Source organism: Zea mays, chromosome 5 (genome assembly GCF_902167145.1).
Source record: "Zea mays cultivar B73 chromosome 5, Zm-B73-REFERENCE-NAM-5.0, whole genome shotgun sequence".
Classification (NCBI taxonomy): Eukaryota; Viridiplantae; Streptophyta; class Magnoliopsida; order Poales; family Poaceae; genus Zea; species Zea mays.
The window spans coordinates 160,171,410-160,191,631 of record NC_050100.1 but is presented as its reverse complement, the minus strand read 5'-3'; the positions used below and the strand labels follow the sequence as shown (position 1 = coordinate 160,191,631).

Below are 20,222 nucleotides of genomic sequence, written 5' to 3'. Positions count from 1 at the left end.
CTCTGTAGACGCCTAAATGCAGATTGCAGAGTTGATGGTTTGCTTCCTACAAAGCCGTCATTTGCATGTAGTGCTGCACTGCTGGTGGCTTCAGTCCTTCACACGCCTGCTCCCAAGTGTAGCAGCAGGGTCTTCTACTCTTCTCTTCTCGAGCTCCCCCCATTTTCTCTCCAGAGGGAGGAGCCGAGCAGGCAAAATGGGTGCCAACTGCCTCGCGCAGACCAACGCACTCTTCAGGAAGAATCTTGTGATCCAGGTGATGCGTCCTCGTCTCCTGAGTCCTGACCACTCTAATTTTCCTTCGTGTTTCGAATCTCGACTCCTTTTTCGTGGGGAAAATTTTGTTTAAGACCCTTCCTCCAAAAACCTATTTTCTAAAGTGAAAATAAACTAATTTTACTTTAGAAAATAGAAATCCTCAGAAATGTTCTCAAACTAACCATGCCATAAAAGTTTGCCTCTGAAAAGATTAATGCTACTGCAGCAGTACTGCATATGAAAAGAATGCAGCTCGATCCTGTGAATTCCGAGGAACTAAAAAGAATGCAGCTCTTGTGTTTTGGTCCAAAGATTCGACCTTCTTACCGGAACAAACCCCCAAAATCCTCGTTTCTGCTTTGCGCTGATGAACTCTGACATGTTCTACCTCCACTACACTGTCGATCCGCGTGCAGAGGCGCAACCACAGGTCGAACTGCTGCCTCATCTGCTTCCCGCTCGTCGTATGCCTGCTGCTCGGAGGGGTGCAGCTGATCGTGGCGATAGCGTACGCCAGTTCGGCGGCGCACAGGCCCCGGGTCGACTGCGGTGGCTGCACCGCTAGCACCACCAGCAGCTCCAGCGCGGACACGGTCGTAGGAGGACCGGTTTGTCCGACCCAGTGCCCCCTGCCGACCGCGCCGAAATGGCCGCCGGTGCTGCAGCTGCCGCCGGCGCCGGAAGACATGGAGGAGATCGGTTCCTCGACGTCGACCGATGATCTTACCGGCGCTTCGACCGCACGGCCGAACCCACCCGCGGCGACGTTCCTCGTCACTGGAACAAACAGGTCGTTTGCAGAAGGTATGCACATCTTCAGTAAAATGCTGGTGCAAGTTTGGAATTTTTTTCTCTCTCGTGATTTCCGGTTCTTGGAGCAGGTGTCATGAGTAACATGTTCTCCAAGCATGACGAGTTGAGCTCTGCAGCCAACATCTCCGCCGTTGCTGATTTCGCACTGGTCGGTGGTGCTTGGTTCCCTTCCCTAAATCGAGCTTTGTTTGTGTGATGCTCACTTACTGAGCCACTGATCCAACTTCTCCTGCGAAACGTTTCCAGGGTACAAATGAGATGCGCTTCATCTCTAATGGCGCAGAGGAACTTGGTTCAGATTTTGACCGCCGCAACCACCTTTTCTTTCTTCAGACAAGCTGCACTCCGAACGCGACACTTTCTTTTCCAGTCCAACAAGGTCGCAGCAACTTCACCAAAGGTGAGATTCTTAACGGCTACGTAGAGAGACCAAACGATGATTTCGCTTAGCACAAATCTGCTGGGTAGAACATGCGATTCTTTGCTGAGTTTTTAAGGAAAATATATCAGATTTGCCATAAATAAAACGAAAAGGAAACAGGTGGCTAATGATATTTAGTACTCCCGGTATTATATTAAGAAAAGACCAAAACATGGTTCCGGTCGAGAAAATCTCCGTGAGTCCTAGATTTTGCAACGGTCCATAAGGAGGGTGGCGCGTATGACGTAACCCATGAGCGGGCAAGCACAACGTGATTTTTTTAACGAACATTTGACGATGTGGTTGAGATGTGCTCATTACGCTAGAGACCTCTTTCGCTAGTGAACGATTAATATCTAATACTATTTTTAGAATGGAATTTACCGGGTACTTTTTTCTCCACGAACATTTGACGATGTGGTTGAGATGTGGTCAGACACAGTTATTCTTATCTGAACAAAAAAACTGGCCTGAATCAGATGCGGGATGTATCGAAGGATTGTTTCTTTGGCGTGAGGATTCATCAGCCATTAACAGTGAATCATACAGAGGTTATTACAAAGAAGACAAGCAAGCCAATCAAATCGCTTCAGGTTGTACCATTCTTCTCCTTGTTCATTTCTTTTGCCCCGCCCTAAATGGCAACTCTAAGATTACATTTTTCTGTTTACAGCATATGATCTCACAAGCTCAGACCTCAGCAAGTTTAACTTGATTGTCTCATACAACTCAACATACAAGGGTGCTATTGAATTGTCATTATCGGTAGCTTCATTTTCGTTTTCACCAATCTTGCTTCGAGTTCCACGATTACTGAATCTGGTAATTATTTCTTTCGACTGAAAAATATAATTTTCCAAGTGAAACATACTTGCTACAACATACTATCAAGCCCTTCCCCCCACTCAGCTCACAATTATACAAATTTTATAACTAAGATGTACTAGTTTAAACTTCCTATCTTTCTATTGGCTATCTGTGACCACAGACCAATTAAAAAAAATACGATTTTTGAATGTTTTTTGAAAGTCAAGATCTTGTGTTACTAAATGCTCTCTTGTTGAAAAAAATATTTGAAATGTATACGCAGTGGTTTACTTATTTTATGGTGCTCCTATGCAGGTCTCAAATGCATACCTTCAATTGAGGGGCAGTGATACTAAGATGCAGTTTGAGTTTATTAAAGACATGCCTAGAGTTGCTCAACAAGAATTTCCTATTGATATATCCTTCTTAGTGGGAAAATTGGTTTTCGTATGGATGATAATGCTTTACTTTCCTGTATGGTCTCTTTTACCATAGACTGAACAACATTTAGTAGATTGGAACTTTCTTTTCTTTCCTGATACAAACATTAGTTAACTTGCAGAATCAGATGTAAACTTGTTTCTATTGCAGGTCATCCTGAGCAATTTAGTCTATGAGAAGGAACAGAAGCTAAGAACTATAATGAAGATGCATGGCCTAGGAGATATGGCATACTGGATTATATCATACTGCTATTTTCTTCTTCTATCGCTACTGTATATGCTCTTCTTAGTTTCTTTTGGCTCTATTTTCGGTAAGACGATACATTTAACAATTTGACAAGATGTGCTCAATTAATATTCCAAATAAAAGGTTACATTGCTGACCTGTTATTAGGGTTGTACAAATGGTTAATAGTACACTAGTTTTAGTTTTCTGTGTTTTCTTCTAATAATAGCTGCTTTTAGTATGGTGAAATTTATTCAGAATATATTGAAAGTATACATTATGGACCACTTGTGCATTTTAAATCAATGCGAATTACTTATGCTTTGGAAATAATACTCGTCTTTCTGTTGCCAGGTATAAAGTTATTTAGATTGAGTGACTACAGGGTACAATTCGTGGTTTACTTCGCCTACATAAACTTGCAAGTTTCATTTGCTTTTCTTATGGCAACATTCTTTTCAAATTGCAGAACTGCTAGTGGTATGCTTCTACTTGAGTGTTTGCATTTCTGTGTTCTTCATATGGTTTTAGCAACTTGCCAACTTCCACTGTATGTAACTATTTCATGCAGTGACTGGATATCTCTTCACAATTGGTTCTGCCTATTCAGGAGAATATTTATTCAGGCCTATTTTTGAAGATATGTCCCTCTCAAGTCTGTGCCCAAGCTACTACTTCCTATATTATGTCTAAGTCTGTTATGATATATTATCTCCGTTCGCTTATATTTGTCGCTGTGAAGTTTAATTTTGAACTAAGCAGCGTCAAATAAAAAAAATTCAGAGGGAGTATCTTATACAACCCTACCATTACTTTTAAGACAAAAATATCATTTTTTCTGCCCTTTAGGAAGCTGGAGTACACTCATGGAGTTGTTCCCACCATTTTGTTTGTACCGCATAATCTATGAGTTCTCTCCACCTCCATCACCTTTGTATCGTACAGACTTTTCTGGAGTACACTGGGAAGACTTAAGTGATCACAAGAATGGAATGTTAGACATTCTCATCATAATGGCAGTCGAGTGGGCCACATTCCTTTTGTTAACATTCTTTGTGGATGAATTTGGTACCTTCCGAAACGGAATTAGAAAAACGGTTTCAATTTTCCGCTCAAACACAGATCAGAGCTCTCACACTTGTCAGATGCAGACTATTCAGCTTGAAGAATTCCTACCCTCAGTTGAAACAGACAGGACTGATGTTTCGAGAGAGGTGAATTCCATATTGTCTATCATCGTCACCCTTATGCTTATGCGATTCTATTTTTGTATTACTTTTATGTTCATTAAATCTGAATAATACATTATTTGGAATGACTCTTGCATGAATGTGTTTTTACCAAATTCTTGGCACAATTATCTTGCTTTCCCCCTTTTTTCTGGTTTCAGAGAGAAACAGTTCAACAACTCTTACGAGAATCAGATAGCAATTTTTCAGTAATATGCGACAATCTTAAGAAAGTGTACCATGGAAAAGATGGAAATGCAGAGAAAATTGCTGTCGCAGGGTTATCACTTTCTGTGCAACGTGGGCAGTGTTTTGGAATTCTTGGTCCGAATGGTGCTGGAAAAACCTCTCTCATTAGCATGGTAAGTACAAACAGTCTTAGATGCATAAATCAGTAATGTGTTATGTGTACATGATGTTTGACACGGCACTTTTTCTTTCCCAAGAAATGTCACCAATTTAGGAATGTTGCTATACACATTGGTTTAAATAATCATGAAACATCATGTTTAGAAGTTCCTGAGTTCCTCTTTATTCCAGAAGACTAGTTATTGTTCAATAGTTCATCGATTAGCATATTTTTTTTTGAAAAGGCAGGAGGTCTGCCAAGATATATTGATAAGAAGAATAACAAGAGGTTTAAGTCAATACAGTGACCGAAGTACTAGGCAAAGATCCAACCTGAAGAGAAGTAAACAAAAATAAAAAACAGACCCCACTAAATAGTTGTTAAGGGGTAACTAGGTGCTTGGCCCCTGCCAAAATCCAGGCTGCTGTCTCACTCTTGATTTTGGCAATGATTTGTTGGCAGCTCGAGAATCTGCGATCAAATATTCTCGCATTTCGTTCTCGCCAAATCTCCCAGTTTACAAGGATCAAAAGTGATCTGATGCCTTTTCTATTGCATCCCGGCAAAAAAGCCAGCTTTTCCCACCAATGCCCCAGCTCGGGGGGTCGCCCCCAGTTAGACGGCTTCAGGCCCTGAACAGCTACCCAGACAGCAACTTCCTCCCAAATTCTTTTGATGAAACGACATTCCACAAAAAGATGAAGCCCCGATTCCTGGGCAGCACGACACAAGACGCAAGTTGGTTCATGGGACCAATTCCTGGCGGCTAATCGATCTGCTGTCCAAATGCGATTTTGAATTGCTAACCAACTGAAAAACTTGCATTTTGGAGGCGCCCAGTTCTTCCAGATGATGAGGTCATAATTTGTGTGAACAGAGCCCAAAAATTGTGCCTGATATGCCGATTTGACTGTGTAGCGGTGATCCACAGTGAAATTCCAGGTGATGGCATCATCACGCTCTGGGTGAAACTGGATCTTTTGGACTTCAGACCAAAGAATGCAGAACTCATGAATGTGGTGGGGAGTAATCGGTCTGTCGAACAGCGCAAGATCCATGATCCAGGCATTGTTTGTGACCGCCTCCGCTAAAGATTTCCTCTTATTTCTTGATATAGAAAAGAGACGAGGCGCCAAGTCCTTTGGCCTTTGCCCCCTCACCCAAGCGTTGCCCCAGAAGGAGATTTTAGAACCATCACCAATATCAATGGTCGTCGATGCCGCAAAAAGCAGTCTATCAACATCAGAGCAAGGAATCTCTAAGTTGTCCCAAATATTCTGTGATGAGGTGCAATTATGCCAGAGCCATCGCGCGCGCAAGGCACGCGCAAAAGCGCCCAAGTCAAGAACTCCCAAGCCCCCAAGGGATTTTGGCCTCGCCACCCGTTTCCAGTTGACTTTGCACTTTCCGCCCGTCAGTCGTTCAGAACCGGCCCAAAGGAATTGTCTTCTTTTGGAGTCTAGAAGGCTAATCGTTGCCTTGGGAGCATTAAGGGCGGTTAATAGATAAATTGGTTGTGAGGTAAGCACTGTTTTCACCAGATTTAAGCGCCCTGCCACTGAGAAATTTCTCCCATTCCAGCTGCTCAGTTTGTTCAATACTTTGTCCACCAAAAACTGGAAGTGCTCCTTCCTGAGTCTAGTTGTGGAGAGAGGGAGGCCCAGGTACCGGATCGGGAAGGTTGCTCTTCTGGCTGGGAAGCAACTAAGGATGTCATCAAGGGGTAGCCCCTGGCAACGGATTGGGACGATCATGGACTTCTGAAAATTGGTCATCAGACCAGAGGCCTCGCCAAATGAGGTGAGCAACTTGACAATTGTCTCAATATCCTCTTTTTTCGGCTTAACAAACAAAGCTGCATCATCAGCATATAGCGAGATCCTAATGCTGGGCGAGCTGTTTCCCAACTTGCTCAATGCTCCACTGTCCGCGGCGATCTTTAGAATTTTTTGCAAAGGGTCTATCGCCAAGACGAACAGAAGAGGGGAGAGAGGATCGCCTTGCCTGAGACCTCTCTCATGATGAATAGGAGGGTTAGGGACCCCGTTAACGAGCACTCTTGATGTTGAGGTGGAGAGGATAGAAGCGATCCAGTCAGTCCACCTCACAGGGAATCCCAAATTGCGGAGTAAGGCAATCAAGTAATCCCAGCGGACGGAGTCAAAAGCTTTTTCAATGTCTAGCTTGAGGAATAGCGTGGGCGAATTAATACGCTGGAAGCGCCTAACAGCGCTTCTAACTGCAAGGAAGTTTTCATGAATGCTCCTTTTTTGAATGAAGGCACTTTGGCAAGGTGAAACTAACTCATTCATTCTCGGCGCCAGACGAAGAGCCAGGGTTTTGGTGATAATCTTAATGAAAGAATGGATGAGGCTTATAGGTCTGAAGTCCCCAGCTACCTCCGCGCCTTCCTTTTTGGGGATTAGAATGATGTTTGCTGAATTGATTAATTGGAGGTTGAGGCATCGATTATTATAGAAAGCATTCACTGCAGCCATGAGATCATGTCTTATAATGGTCCAACAAGATTTAAGGAAAACACCAGTGAAGCCGTCCGGCCCTGGAGCCTTATCTCCTGGTAAAAGATCAATACTTCTCTTAATTTCCTCCTCGGAGAACGGCGCGTCGAGGCTTGATAGATCAAACTGCTGGTCAGAGATAATGTCCCAGTTAAGGTCGATAGATCTAGGGGTTGGCCGCTTTAAAGCATTATGGAAGAAATTTTGTAGCTCTTGCGCTTTTTCATTGTGCGAGAAGACCCACCCATTACCGCTCCGCAACCGTTGAATGAAATTTTTTCGCCTCCTGGAGCGAGCTTTCCGGTGGAAAAATTTAGTGTTGGCATCTCCGAATTTAAGCCAAAGCATGCGTGAGTTTTGCCTGTTTCGTGCCCTTTCAATTACCGCATAGCCAAGGATGCGCATCTTCAATCTATTTCGGAGGTTCACTTCCATGTCGGACAGTCCCCTATTTTCTTGTGCCATGTCCAGTCTTAGACTAACTTCTAGGGCCATATACATAAAGAGTCTAGCATCAGGTATTAACTTGGAGCTCCATTCCTTAAGCGCCTTGGCCGTGAACTGCAGTTTGTAGTACAGCCTATGAAAAGGCTCACGATGTTGGGTCGGTGCCAGCCAGGCTTGCTCAACTGTATGCTGGTAACCTGGTAATTTGGTCCAGAAATTCTCAAATCTAAAGGAACGTGGACGCCTCGGCATAGTAGTATTGGATAGGAGCAACGGGCAGTGGTCAGAGACCGAGGATGATAGTGCATGCAGACCAAATATTCCGAACATCTCCTCCCATTCAGAGTTGCAGAAGAATCTGTCTAGTCTTACGAGAGTGGGATGTCGTCTCTCATTGCTCCAAGTGAACTTCCTATTTTGCAAAGGAATTTCTTTCAAGTCGCAAATGTCAAGAGCTTGCCTGAACAGAAGCATTAGGCGAGGGTTGACTCTAGAATTGTTTTTGTCGCTTGCTTTGTATGTGCAGTTGAAATCCCCAAGGACCAACCAGGGGGAAGGTGAAGGAGGCCTCTGTGCACTCATCTCTCTTAGAAAATCAGGCTTGCGGCCTCTACAAGATGGTCCATAGACGACTGTCAGGTAGAAGGAAGCACAACGATCCTTAAGAGAGACATTTGCAGATATGTGGAATTCTCCGATAGTAAAATTGGACAATTCGAGTAGGTCGCTATCCCAAAGCAAAAGAATACCACCCCGTGTTCCACTAATTCCTTCCGCAGGTTTAAAACTGAATTTATTAAGCTTTGGTCCTCCAAGCGCCATCACAATGGACCTGTCGACCGTTGATAATTTAGTCTCTTGCAAACAGGCAAGATGGCAAGTGGTGGTGGAGATCATCGCGCGCACTGCATCTCGGCGCGCTTGCAAATTTAAACCCCTAACATTCCAGCACAGGATGCTAAAGTCAGACATGGAGGAGAAAAGCACCCCGATTAATTGCCGACAGCTGGATGAAATTGCAGCACTGCACAATAATGACAGTGAAACATAAAGGGGCCACCAGGGCCAACACAAGCATGGCTGTTATAGGTCTGAAGCAAAACAGCAACCCAATACAGTCCAGGGTGCTCACAAAAGTAGTAGAAACTGAGCTGAGACTCATTGACATAACAAAAGCAGACCCTCATCATCTAACATGGAGCTAGAACAGCCATCAATCAAGCCGCAGTAACTGCTCTGGCCTCTGCATGCATGGCGTCCACCTCCTCTTGGATCTCAGCTATAGCATCTCCAGCAATTCCCAGCAAGGCCTTGTCGAGGCGAACTGTGTCTGGCGTATCCAGATTGAACAGAGCATCTAGGGCCGTCCCCATCTCCACAGTCAGTGGCTTCTTGAACCAATCCTGAAATTCCTGCAAAGCAGTATTAAAATCAGCAGCGTCATCTTTTGCCAAGAGACCAAGCTTGCGGCAGAGGACGCGCTGGGCCCGTTGCATGACATTCGTTCGAGGGCCGTTGGCAAGTCTGGCGCTACGACGTACCGTCGAAAGGTTGAAGCCGTGTCGCTGCTTGATTCTTCTAGCAGGTGCTGCAGGAATAGTAGACAGAGTGGTCGCTGGTGTTGTTACCCCCTCCGAAGGATGTAGCACTGGTCGCTCGAGTATGGCAGGCGAGGGCTTGGTGAATATGGTGTTGAGTAGATGGCTTTGCGCGGTGGTTGACACCGCAGCAACATCTGTTGAAGGTTCATGCACCGCAGCTATCATCCGAGAGGAAGCGTCGACATTGGAGTCCTTTACAGCTTCGGCGTTGTAGCCCGCAGCAACCGTGCTGCAGGGAGAGCCTAACAGCACATGGTCCTCCTCAGACTGCACCAAAGGCAGTAGCTGCATAGCAGGGCATGTTGGAAGGGAATCAAGAATAGTTGTGAATGCTCGCTGCACTGGGATGAGACTTACGTTGTCTGCGAACTTCATCCTGCTGCCATCCCAGACAGCAAGGTTGCTGTCGCCAGCAGCAGCCCCAGGGACCGGATCGACTTGGCCCTTAGGCACCAAGCGCGGTCGCCTTCGGTACACGCAGCCAACGCGGTAACGACCTTTAGGAAGAGCTGCAGCCTTCACAGCAGGGCGCGGAGAACCGTCGTTGCCACCACCGCGTGAGCTGTGGATGCCGGGACTGCAGGCGCTTGGTGGAAATCTGGGGCGAGCAGGATGCCGTGGGGGGGTCGCTGAACGGCCACGCCGGACAGCAACACGGGTGGAACGGCGCACACGGCTGCGTCCACGTATCGCCGGGTCACGACCAATCGCCGGGTCACGGCCAACATGTGGCGTAACCAACGACGTGCCTCCGGCATGACGAGGCTGCTGATCGCCATGAAGGTGGTGACGAAGTTGCTGATCGCCGTCGAGGTGGTGACGCCGCCTGGGTGAGTCATGGCGCTGGCCATGGCGCGACCCCGAGCGCTCCCGCTCGCGGTCCCTGGGAGCCCGCGAGATGCTACGAAAGAGCCGGGAGCTCCAACTGTCGTCGCGTCCTGGGCGGCGACCACGACGGTCACTATCACCATCCTCATCCCTGCGACGGTTGCTGCGAGGTGGTGGAGGGTCGTGACGGTCACGTGGTTCGCACTCGCCGTCAACAACACCAAGCCTCCAATCATACGCACGTGAATGCCCATGGCCATCCCTGGTAGGGGGGTCTTCCACCATATCAAGGTGGACGATGACCCTGAAGGTTAAGCCGCTACGCCCCGCCGGTGTCGCGTCGTGGGCAGTGCTGCTCCTGTCAACAATGGTCAGCCACGTTACCTTAGGTATGTCAGACGGGTTTCGCGCCCACGCCCACAGATTGAGCGTCGTAGCATCCTCCATTCGCAGCGACTGGGCTTCAACGTAGTCCAGCACACAGGACTTAGCCACCGCACGCTTGGCGATGCCATCGTTCCATGCGTGCAGAGGGATGCCTTCCAGACACAGGCGCACGTGGGAGCCGAAGACGCTGTGGTCGCCGTGGACGGGGAGCTGCCACGGCCTGACGCGGATGTCGATGTTGTTGTAGGTGAAGTCGCGCTGCGCCACAGCCGTGTCCCGGTGATGCTGGTGTTCAAAGGTGACGAGGAAGTCCTCTGGATAGTGTCTCACCACCTTGATGTCTTCTTCGCGCATCCTGAACCTAGAGCAGAAAGCCCTTGTTACTGTGTTGGTGCTTGTCGCCGGTCGAACGCCGCCGAGCCAGGCCCATGCCGCGTGGGTGCTCAACCGCGCCAGCTCGCTGTCCATGTCCCGAGAGGACGCGGCAACAGCGAAAGTCTCCTGCGGGCGCTCCATGGGGTTGCCAGGCTTCACCATGTTGACTTGGCGCAGAGGAGGGAAGTTGACGTTGTCGAAGCAGGGAGGTGGTGGGAAGGCAGAGGGGGTAGAAGCAGCAGCACTAATCTTCTTGGGACATTGCCAGGCTCTGTGTCCAGGGCCGCCGCAGTTGAAGCATTTCAACGGATCCCTGCAATCAATGGCGTAGTGCCCTCTGGCCAGACATCGGAAGCATTTACCTCTCAGGCTTACCTTAAGATTTTTGTTGTCCAGATGGCGGAACCTTGAATGCTCGGTTGTTGGCTTCAATGAAGTCGCAGGCGAATTGAATCTCTTGCGGAGTCGCCGATGGACCGTTGTCTAGCCAGGCAAATCTTCAGCGCCGGATTCCGCGGATTTGCTGCGTTGAGGAGTGATGGGACGCAGGCCTGGGTATTGAAGTCGGTGGGTAGCAGTCCCATCCCGGCCGTGCGGAGTGATTTTCGTTGGAGCAGCAGACGCGTCAAAGCAGGAACGATGAGATTGGTCGGCGGACAGAGCTGATTCGGCGAACCTAACTCTCCTGGTGCAGGCGGCCTTAGCTGTCGACGAACCGGCGGCAGGCTTGAGGCAGGACCGCGTCGAAGAAGAAGTCCCGGAGTCAGATCTGGGAATGCGGGCGTCCGCGTCGAATGCTGGAATCTCCACCGAGGCAGGGTGGCTCTGGAGGATGGAGGCCTGATCAATGGGGTGATGGAGGGGTTGGGGTTGGTTTTCCGGCGAGCAGGCGGGGGGAGCGGCAGCGGCGGCAGGTGCGGTGCTAGCCGCCGCGAGGACGGGGAGAGCGTCCATTCTCCGAGAGCTTTCCAGAAACTTGTTACGTTAGTTTTATCGATTAGCATATATAATCTATTTCTCATTTCTAGATCGCACTATCCAATTTGATTAACCCTTAACCTGTCAACAGCTGACAGGATTTACTAAGCCTACATCTGGCACAGCTTATATTGATGGAATGGACATACGATTGGACATGAACAAAATCTATACAGGAATTGGTGTTTGCCCGCAATTTGAGTAATGTTAACTTCCTGCCTCTCACTAAGCCTCTGTTTCAGAAAAAAACGACTCGTATAATTGTTAACTTGAGATTGCTACTCCCTTTATGTTGATCATCTCCATGCAGCTTGCTATGGGAAACACTGACGGGTAGGGAGCATTTGATGTTTTATGGGAGACTTAAGAATTTGAGAGGTGGAGCATTAGATGTGGTAATCTCTGGCCATAGGTTAAACTATGAGGACATATCTGGTGTACATGAAAGCTTAGTGCACATGGTGCACATATTAAATTATCACTATCCATCTCAGATGTAACGTCTCTGGTTGATCATTGCAATTTACAAATAACACCTTCTACCACTACACCCACCACGTCGGAGGGTGTCGTTAGCAAAATATAACAAACAACTAGAGACGTTAGATCTAAGATGAGTGATGTTGATTTAATATGTGCACCATGTGCACTAAACTTCCATGTGCACCAGATATGTTCTCTTAAATTGCAGACAACTATCTATTTTTGTCATCGACTAAACATACATGTCTATTTTTGTCATTCAAAGCATGAATTTTTTTATGCAGTTAGTTTTTCAAATTTCTAAATCATTCATTCCATGAAATTGTTCGTCGACCCTATTTCCGTTAAATTTTCAAATGTTCTAAATCATTCATTCCATGAAATTGTTCATTGACCCTATTCCTGAATCCTGATTCTGTTGATCCTGTTAAAGAAGAGTGAAACGGTAACATTGTATTCTATAGGGCCCAAAGGGCAAAAATACATGTGTTCATTCTTACAGAGAGAACCCTAGATTACAAGAAAATACACTTTAAGAAAAGACTATACATATACACTAACACCCCCTCAAACTCATGATTGATCAACAACATTGAATTTAGAAAGAAAACTATATTGAGCTCTAGTATGGGTCTTGGTAAGCAAATCCGCAAGATGCAATTCTGAAGGCACATAATGAAGGGAAACCACATGATCCTAAATTGCAGACTAAACATAAAAAATAGTCGATGCCAATATATTTGGTGAGTTGATGTTTCAATCGATCCTGAGCATTACTATTGGCACCGGTAGTATCACAGCACACATGCATAGGTAGGGATGGCAATGGGGAATTCCCCTCAGGGAATACCTCCCCATCCCTATCCCCGCGACGAAACAATTTCCCCACGGGGATCCCCACGAACACTTGCAAGAGACGTTTCTTTCCCATCCCCGTCCTACCGCGGGGATAAATCCCCGATGGGGATCCTTGTCCCCGCTTAAATTATAATTAGGACGTACATCCTTTATTATTAATATAAAACATTGTTACTTATACACATTGGCAGATGTAAGAAATCATTATGTGTACATCAAAATGAACACATTTGTACTATGAGTTATCTCTTGACAATATAATTATTTATTTTTATCATTAACTATTACACGAAAACAACATCACGTGCAAATTTAACGGTTCTCCGCAGGGAACGGGGATGGGGAATGCTTCCCTGTCCCATTCCCGTTTACCCGTCGGGTGTCAATTTTCCTCGTTTACATCTCTGTGGGGGAAGAAACTTCCTCGTCCCCATCCCCTAATGGATGAATTCCCCGCGGGGAATCGAGGATTGGGTCCCCATTGCCATCCCTGGGCGTAGGAGTAGTAAGAGAAACCCCAAAGTCAGCCAACAACCACCGAAGCCATGTCACCTCAGCCTTCACACAAGCCAAGGCACGCAACTCAGCCTTAGCACTGGAACGAGCAACATCAGTCTGCTTCTTGGTCTTCCATGAAACCAAGGAGGAGCCAAGGAAGACACAATAGGCAGAGATGGACTTGAAATCCGAAAGATAGGTACCCCAAGTCACATCAGAATAAGCAGAGAACTGAAGAGAGCTTGTGCTATAAAAGAACAAACAATAGTAAATGGTGCCGCGAAGGTACCAAAGGACACGAAGGTGACCATAGTGGATGGTAGTGGTTGCAGAAATGAACTGACTCGGAATGTAAACAACATAGGAGATATCAGGACGAGTTATGTCAAGGTAGACAAGACTACCAACAAGATGGCGATAGCGAGCGGGATCCTCAACAGGAACACCATCGGTGACATGAAGACGAAGGTGAAGATCAATGGGAGTGTCCGTAGAACGATGATTAGTAAGGCCAGCACATTCAAGGATGTCTTGAATGCATTTGCGTTGTGAGAAGTAATAGCCATCAGGTGTGGAGGTGACCTCAATCCCAAGAAAGAAGCTAAGAGGACCCAAGTAAGACATGTGGAACTGCGCATTGAGTCATGCCTTGACTAAGGCAATGTAGTCGAGATCATCACTAGTGATCAACATATCATAAACATAGAGAAGAATAAGGGTGCGAACTCGAGATAAAGTGTGAACAAAGAGAGTGGGATTATGTTTCTGGCCACGAAGCCAGCAATAGTGACAATAGAGGTGAAGCGCTCAAACCAGGCACGAGGAGCCTGCTTAAGGCCATAGAGAGAACGACGAAGCCGACATACATGACCATCAGGAACAAGGTATATAGGCAGAGGATACATGTAGACTTCCTCATGCAATTCACCATGAAGGAAAGCATTCTTCATGTCAAGTTGTGAGATAGCCCACTGGAGAATAGAGGCAACAACAAGGGTATGAACAGTGGTCCGATGAGCAACATGAGCAAAGGTCTCCTCATGGTCATGTCCAGACTCTTGTTGAAAATCACATGCAACAAGTCACACTTTGTAGCGCTCAATGGAGACATCAGAGAAACTCTTAATCTTGTAGACCCACTTGCACGTGATAGTAGAAGCAGAGGAAGGAAGCAGGACAAGATACCAAGTGCTAGTGCACTTAAGAGCAGCAATCTCCTCATCCATAGCTGATTGCACTCAAGATGGGAAAGCGCAACACAATAAGAGATAGGCTCAGAGAGAAGGGAAATAGAAGAAACAAAACCAAGACGAGTTGGATGACAAAGTCTACGTCTATCGTGAAGGACGATAAAATGTACGTCTACCGCGAATGTCATATCACAGAGGAGGCACACCAAGCACAGATGGAGACAGGCTAGATGATGCTAGAGGGGATGGTGGAGGATTCATACGTCGAGTGTAGTGGAAAAGAATTAGAGGACGTGGCAGAGGGGATGGTGGAGGTGGTGGAGGTAGAGGAGGCGATGTGGAGGTGGAGAAGATGATAGTGGTGGAGGTGATGGAGGAGGAGGTGATGGGTATGAAATAGGAATAGGGGAGGGTCGCAGAGACAAGGTGGTAGGAAGAGGTGGAACCAAGTGAAGGAAATCAACAGACTCAGAGGGAGAGGAAGAAGAGGACAAATCATGAGGAAAGAAAGAACATGAATCATCAAAGGTCACATCTCGAGATACTCAAATGCGGCGAGTGACAGGGTACCAACAACGATATCCCTTACACTTAGAGTCATACCCAAGAAGACACACTAAACAGATTGTGCAGTGAGCTTGGTCCTCTCACGAGGTTGAAGAAGGTCAAAGGCAACACAACCAAAAGCATGAAGGTGAGTATGTGACTATATTGCGGTGGTCATCTGGTCGACCAAAGAGACACTCAAGAGGATTGACACCATGTAGAGCAACTGAAGGTTGAATGTTCACAAGGTAAACGACTGTAGCCGCAACTTCGACCCAGAACTGAGGAGGAACAGAGGATGTCAGGAGTAATGCACGAGCAGTCTCAAGAAGATGATGGTGCTTACGCTCAGCAACACCATTCTGAGCGTGAGCACGATTACAATAATACTGAGGAAGGGTGCCCTGCTCAGGAGAAAGAAATGGAGAGCACGAGATAAGTACTCACCGACAGAGTTGACCCGAAAAACACGAATGGGAGAATCAAATTAGGTGCAAACCATAGGAGCAAAATTCTGATAAGCAGTGAGCACTTGAGCTCGTGGATCCAAGAAATACACTAATGTGAAACGAGAAAAATCATCAACGAAAGTCACATAATAATGATGTCCCCATTTCTAAATGAAGGGAGTAGGGCCCCATACATCAGAGTGAACAAGATCAAAATCTCTAGTAGACACTGTCTTACTACTAGAATAGGGGAACTGTAGCTGCTTGCCAAGCTTACAGGCCATACAAGGGAGGGAGGTATCACTAGAAACCTTCCCAAGGACACCACTACAAACAAGTGATGACAGATGAGACCCACACATGTCATCAAGATGATGGCACCATTGAGCGAAGCTGACTAAAGTGGTGGCGGCAAAAGTTGTGGCATTATCAATGGAGTAGGACTAGCAGCGAGTGGAAGCTGAAGGAAGACGTAGCCAATCAAGCTCCCAAAGACGAAGAGGATCACGATGCTGGTGGACAGTACCAACTAGGGTCCCCGTACAACGATCCTGAACAAGGCAAGTGTCAGACTCAAGAATGATGCGATAATCATGATCAGTGATCTGACCAGCAGACAATAACTACAAATTAAGATCAGGAACGTGGGAAATAGAGGAACCCTAAAACACAAAGTGTGAAGGTGGGTGTCATGACTAAGAACAGGGTGGGAAGTGCCACTAGCAGTGGTAACAAGCAAGAAAGCAGGTGATGAACTCATGGAACAATGAGGAGTAGAATCATGGATCATGTGAAAAGAAGCTCCTGAGTCAAGAATCCAGGGCACAACAATACCTGACAATGAGGTACCTGGCGATGGCCCTGGTGGGGACACACGAGTGAAAACTGAGGAGACCACAGAGGAAGCAGATGAACTAGCACAAAGGCGCTCCATGCATCGAGTTATGTCGAGGGCCCAGTCAGGAGGTGACTGACGAGGCAGTGGCAGCAGGAGTGGGAGCACCTCCACGACAGCGTGGAGGACGACACCTACACTTCTCGATGGTATGGTAGTCGCCTTGCAGTAGCACAAGAAGACGATTACAACAGTGCTCCCTGGAGCAAGGGGGATCGCTGCAGGAGCCTAAGTAGAAGTAGGAGTTGGGGTAGGCGACGCAGTCGGAGCAACAAGAATTGTCAAGGAAGACGACATCACACCACGAAGACAGATCTTCTTAGCCTGGGCTAAGGTGACTGCCTCAACCAGGGATGGGAGAGGAGAATGGGCGAGGAGTTGAGCCCGATGCCGCTGAAACTCCAAACGGAGATGCTAGAGGAACTCATGGAGGCGACGAACACTAGTGTGCCCCTGCCGGAGGACACAACATGGACAAGTCCGATATTGTGGTGGCTCTAGCGACTCGAGCTGGCGCCACATATCAATCAGCTTACGGAAGAAGGCATGGACGGAAGAATCCTGTTGATGAATAGAGCTAGTGAGCTCCAGGGTGGAGATGTAGAGAGCGACGCTTCTCAGCTGGTAGAGAGCCTACACCCGCTCCCACATCGCTTGAGTGGAGGGCAAAGAAGAAAGATCCATACCAAATTCCACCTTCATACTGCCAAGAAGAATCTAAGTCGCCCGAGCCTGATCAGCAAGCCAAGCATCATAATCGGCTAAGTCAGTCATGTAGTGCTCAACAGCCTGAGCATAAGCATCCATGACCTCAACAGTAGGGGGAACGCCATCGACACCTGCAGTGGGCTCCTCAGGACGTGTCGGGACATGAGGAGAAGAAGACAAACCGATATGGTGTCCCCATATACGGTGGCTATTGAGACACACACGAAGCATAGTAGACCACTCCCAAAAGTTGGTGCCATCAAAGGTGACAGATGGAAGTTACACAAGTGGGTTGGAACGAGGAGCAACCATGTGGAGTGGGATGTGAAGTGGAATGAGAAGTGGGTTGGAACGAGGAGCAGCTAGTCTCAATGTGATAGCTCTGCTCCTAAAGAGATGGAGCAAGGCAGAGCTCCAATGCCGGTGGCACAACTACTGGTGCTCGACGTGTGCGCAAGGGCAAGCAACAAGCAGGGAGGGAGCGTGCACAGGCGGTGGCGCGCGACTGCACAGGGTAAGGCACACGCTGGGGCGAGCTACGGGCGCACGCGGAGCAGGAACCACGGGCAGAGCGGCGAGCCGTGGTGGCGAGAGGCGGCGTAGGGCCGACGGCGGTGAGCGGGACTGGCGGCGGCGCGGCGGCACAAGGTAAGCTGTGGGCGCACGTGGAGCAGGTCACTTTTAGTCCCTAAATTGTCTTCGTCAAGGCACGACTCAGTGCGCGGTTCTACATGTCTGACTTAGGTTCTACATGTCTGACTTAGGTGTGTTTGGTTGTGGGACAGCTAGGACGGGATCGTCCCCTGACGTCCTCTCTCGTCCCTCCAATTTTGAGGGACAACAGGGGACAACACTAGATAATACTGTCCCAACCCTTGACCCAGAACCAAACAACCTAATTTGAGGGATCGTCCCATCCCATCCCGTCCTGTCATTGCAACCAAACGCACACCTGATGGCTATTACCTCTCTCAACGCAAATACATTTATGACATCCTTGACTGTGCTGGTCATTTTTAGTTCCTAAATTGTCAAACTATATGATTAAAGATGACCTTTTAAATACTAGAAATTCTAGAGACTAATGTTTAGTTACTAAAGTTTAGTACGAACACCCCTAAGAGGCATTCGATTCGAGACATTCTCAACGCTAGCAAGTGAGTAATTAATAAACAATATCTATTTTAAAAGTCCCACGTCGCAGAAATTCATCCCGGACATTTTGAAGATTTTCTCCAAAATTGAGAGTCACACCACCTATCCTATTTTCTATTCATGTTGCAACAACATCGATATCGATCGCACATTTACAACTATGTGTTTCGTATCAATCAGACCAAAGCACTGTTTCTTTCCTCCAGGCCGTGGAACATTCTCTGAGAAGTGTAAGGCTATTTGACGGCGGCATTGCTGATAAGCGTGTGGCAAAATACAGCGGTGGCATGAAGCGCCGTCTCAGTGTTGCCATATCTCTAATCGGTGATCCTAAGGTATACTTGCTTGTATTCACATACCTGACCATAATTCAGGAAAATATATAGGGTGCATTTCTTGTACAATCGTTATTCGAAAGAGTGTGGTGAGCTTTCTGTAGGTTGTTTACATGGACGAGCCGAGTTCCGGATTGGACCCGGCATCAAGGAGGGCACTGTGGAATGCTGTGATGTCTGCCAAAGAGAACAGGGCCATAGTCCTCACAAGTACACTATATACACACACGCCCACCTATATTCTCAGAGATCACACTCCATTCTCAGCTTCTTCCCTAAGCTAGCTAACGACAGTGTTCTGTTCAACTTTTTCAGCGCATTCGATGGAAGAGGCTGAAGCTCTGTGCGACAGGATAGGGATCATGGTAAACGGGAGCCTGCAGTGCATTGGAAACTCCAAAGAGGTAGGACACGACTCACAACAAGGCAGTACTGATCTACTTACTACGAACGCGAACTTGCTGAAAGATGGCCACCGTACCGGCCACTTTGTTGACATTTTTCCAGCTGAAAGCCAGGTACGGAGGCACGTACATGCTCACCGTAACAGCTGCGGCGGGCGAGGAGGCGGCGGTGGAGCAGCTTGTCCGGTCGCTCTGCCCCGCGGCGAACGGAGTGTACCGCATCTCCGGGACGCAGAAGTTCGAGATGCCGAAGCAGGGGCTGAGGATCAGCGAGGTGTTCCAGGCCATGGAGCGTGCCAAGAGCTGGCTGAACATCGCTGCCTGGGGCCTGTCCGATGCAACGCTGGAAGATACCTTCATCAAAGTCGCAAGCGGGAGTGACGCGTCCTCCGTGTAGGCTGTAGATAGATAGATGGCGGCGTTTGGACTTCTGTATTCGATCTAATAAATCCATGCCGGGGCGTTGTTACTGGTAGACACAATTGCGCACTTCAAATGCATGAAAAGTCCGGGCTATTTGAACTTGGCGTTGAACTAAGAGATGAGATGATAGTTGTAGGTTCGTATAATCAAATAACCATGTCATGTGAGAGTAAAGTTAACCTTACGGAACAATTGTGATTATACCCTTCAGTATTGCACTTGCGATTTTACCTCTCGTCTTACAACTTTGTGATTTTACCTTTTTTTTTTTGAAAACAAAGCCGTCGTTTGTCCCTCCCGCTTAATACCGTCATAGCACGTTCTGATGTTGATATTGGAGCACATAATTGAAAATTGAAACCAGCTTTTTTAAATCTTGTTATTTGGTCTCACACAGAATTGAGATTTGGGAACAGAGTCCCAATTCCCTGGAATTGAACTACAACTAGAAATTCCCTCTCCCAATACCGAGTGTCACCCCTCTGCGTAGAATTAGGCCGCACAATTCCAAACTACAATTCGACGACATCCAAACAATAAAATTGTAATTACATCTCATTTTACTACCATGACTGATTTGGTATTGAACCCAATTCA

General features: G+C 47.2%; 2 protein-coding genes across 4 annotated transcripts; one reads left to right on the top strand and one right to left on the bottom strand.

The window, feature by feature from the left end:
- The first annotated feature begins 1 nt into the window (after position 1).
- Positions 2–19,826, top strand: LOC103627118 (ABC transporter A family member 8). Of its 3 annotated transcripts, none has more exons than XM_008647434.2 (18): positions 2–256; positions 675–1,062; positions 1,140–1,219; positions 1,318–1,471; positions 1,972–2,085; positions 2,166–2,314; positions 2,615–2,773; positions 2,891–3,053; positions 3,323–3,448; positions 3,540–3,623; positions 3,818–4,182; positions 4,359–4,559; positions 11,773–11,882; positions 11,992–12,076; positions 18,670–18,798; positions 18,903–19,008; positions 19,114–19,202; positions 19,317–19,826. In XM_008647434.2, exons 1-18 carry the CDS (start codon positions 17–19, stop codon positions 19,581–19,583), a joined length of 3,009 nt encoding a protein of 1,002 aa, XP_008645656.1. In that variant the 5' UTR covers positions 2–16; the 3' UTR covers positions 19,584–19,826. The 3 variants fall into 3 exon arrangements, with proteins under 3 accessions (XP_008645656.1, XP_008645655.1, XP_008645657.1); XM_008647433.2 differs by having other exon boundaries at positions 19,306–19,826; XM_008647435.2 differs by lacking the exons at positions 11,773–11,882; positions 11,992–12,076 and having other exon boundaries at positions 3–256; positions 19,306–19,826.
- Positions 8,412–11,430, bottom strand: LOC109939955 (uncharacterized). The gene is made up of 3 exons (XM_035959162.1): positions 9,471–11,430; positions 9,054–9,398; positions 8,412–8,924 (listed from the first exon to the last, which is right to left on the bottom strand). Exons 1-3 carry the CDS (start codon positions 10,863–10,865, stop codon positions 8,730–8,732), a joined length of 1,935 nt encoding a protein of 644 aa, XP_035815055.1. The 5' UTR covers positions 10,866–11,430; the 3' UTR covers positions 8,412–8,729.
- Positions 19,827–20,222: the final 396 nt, after the last annotated feature.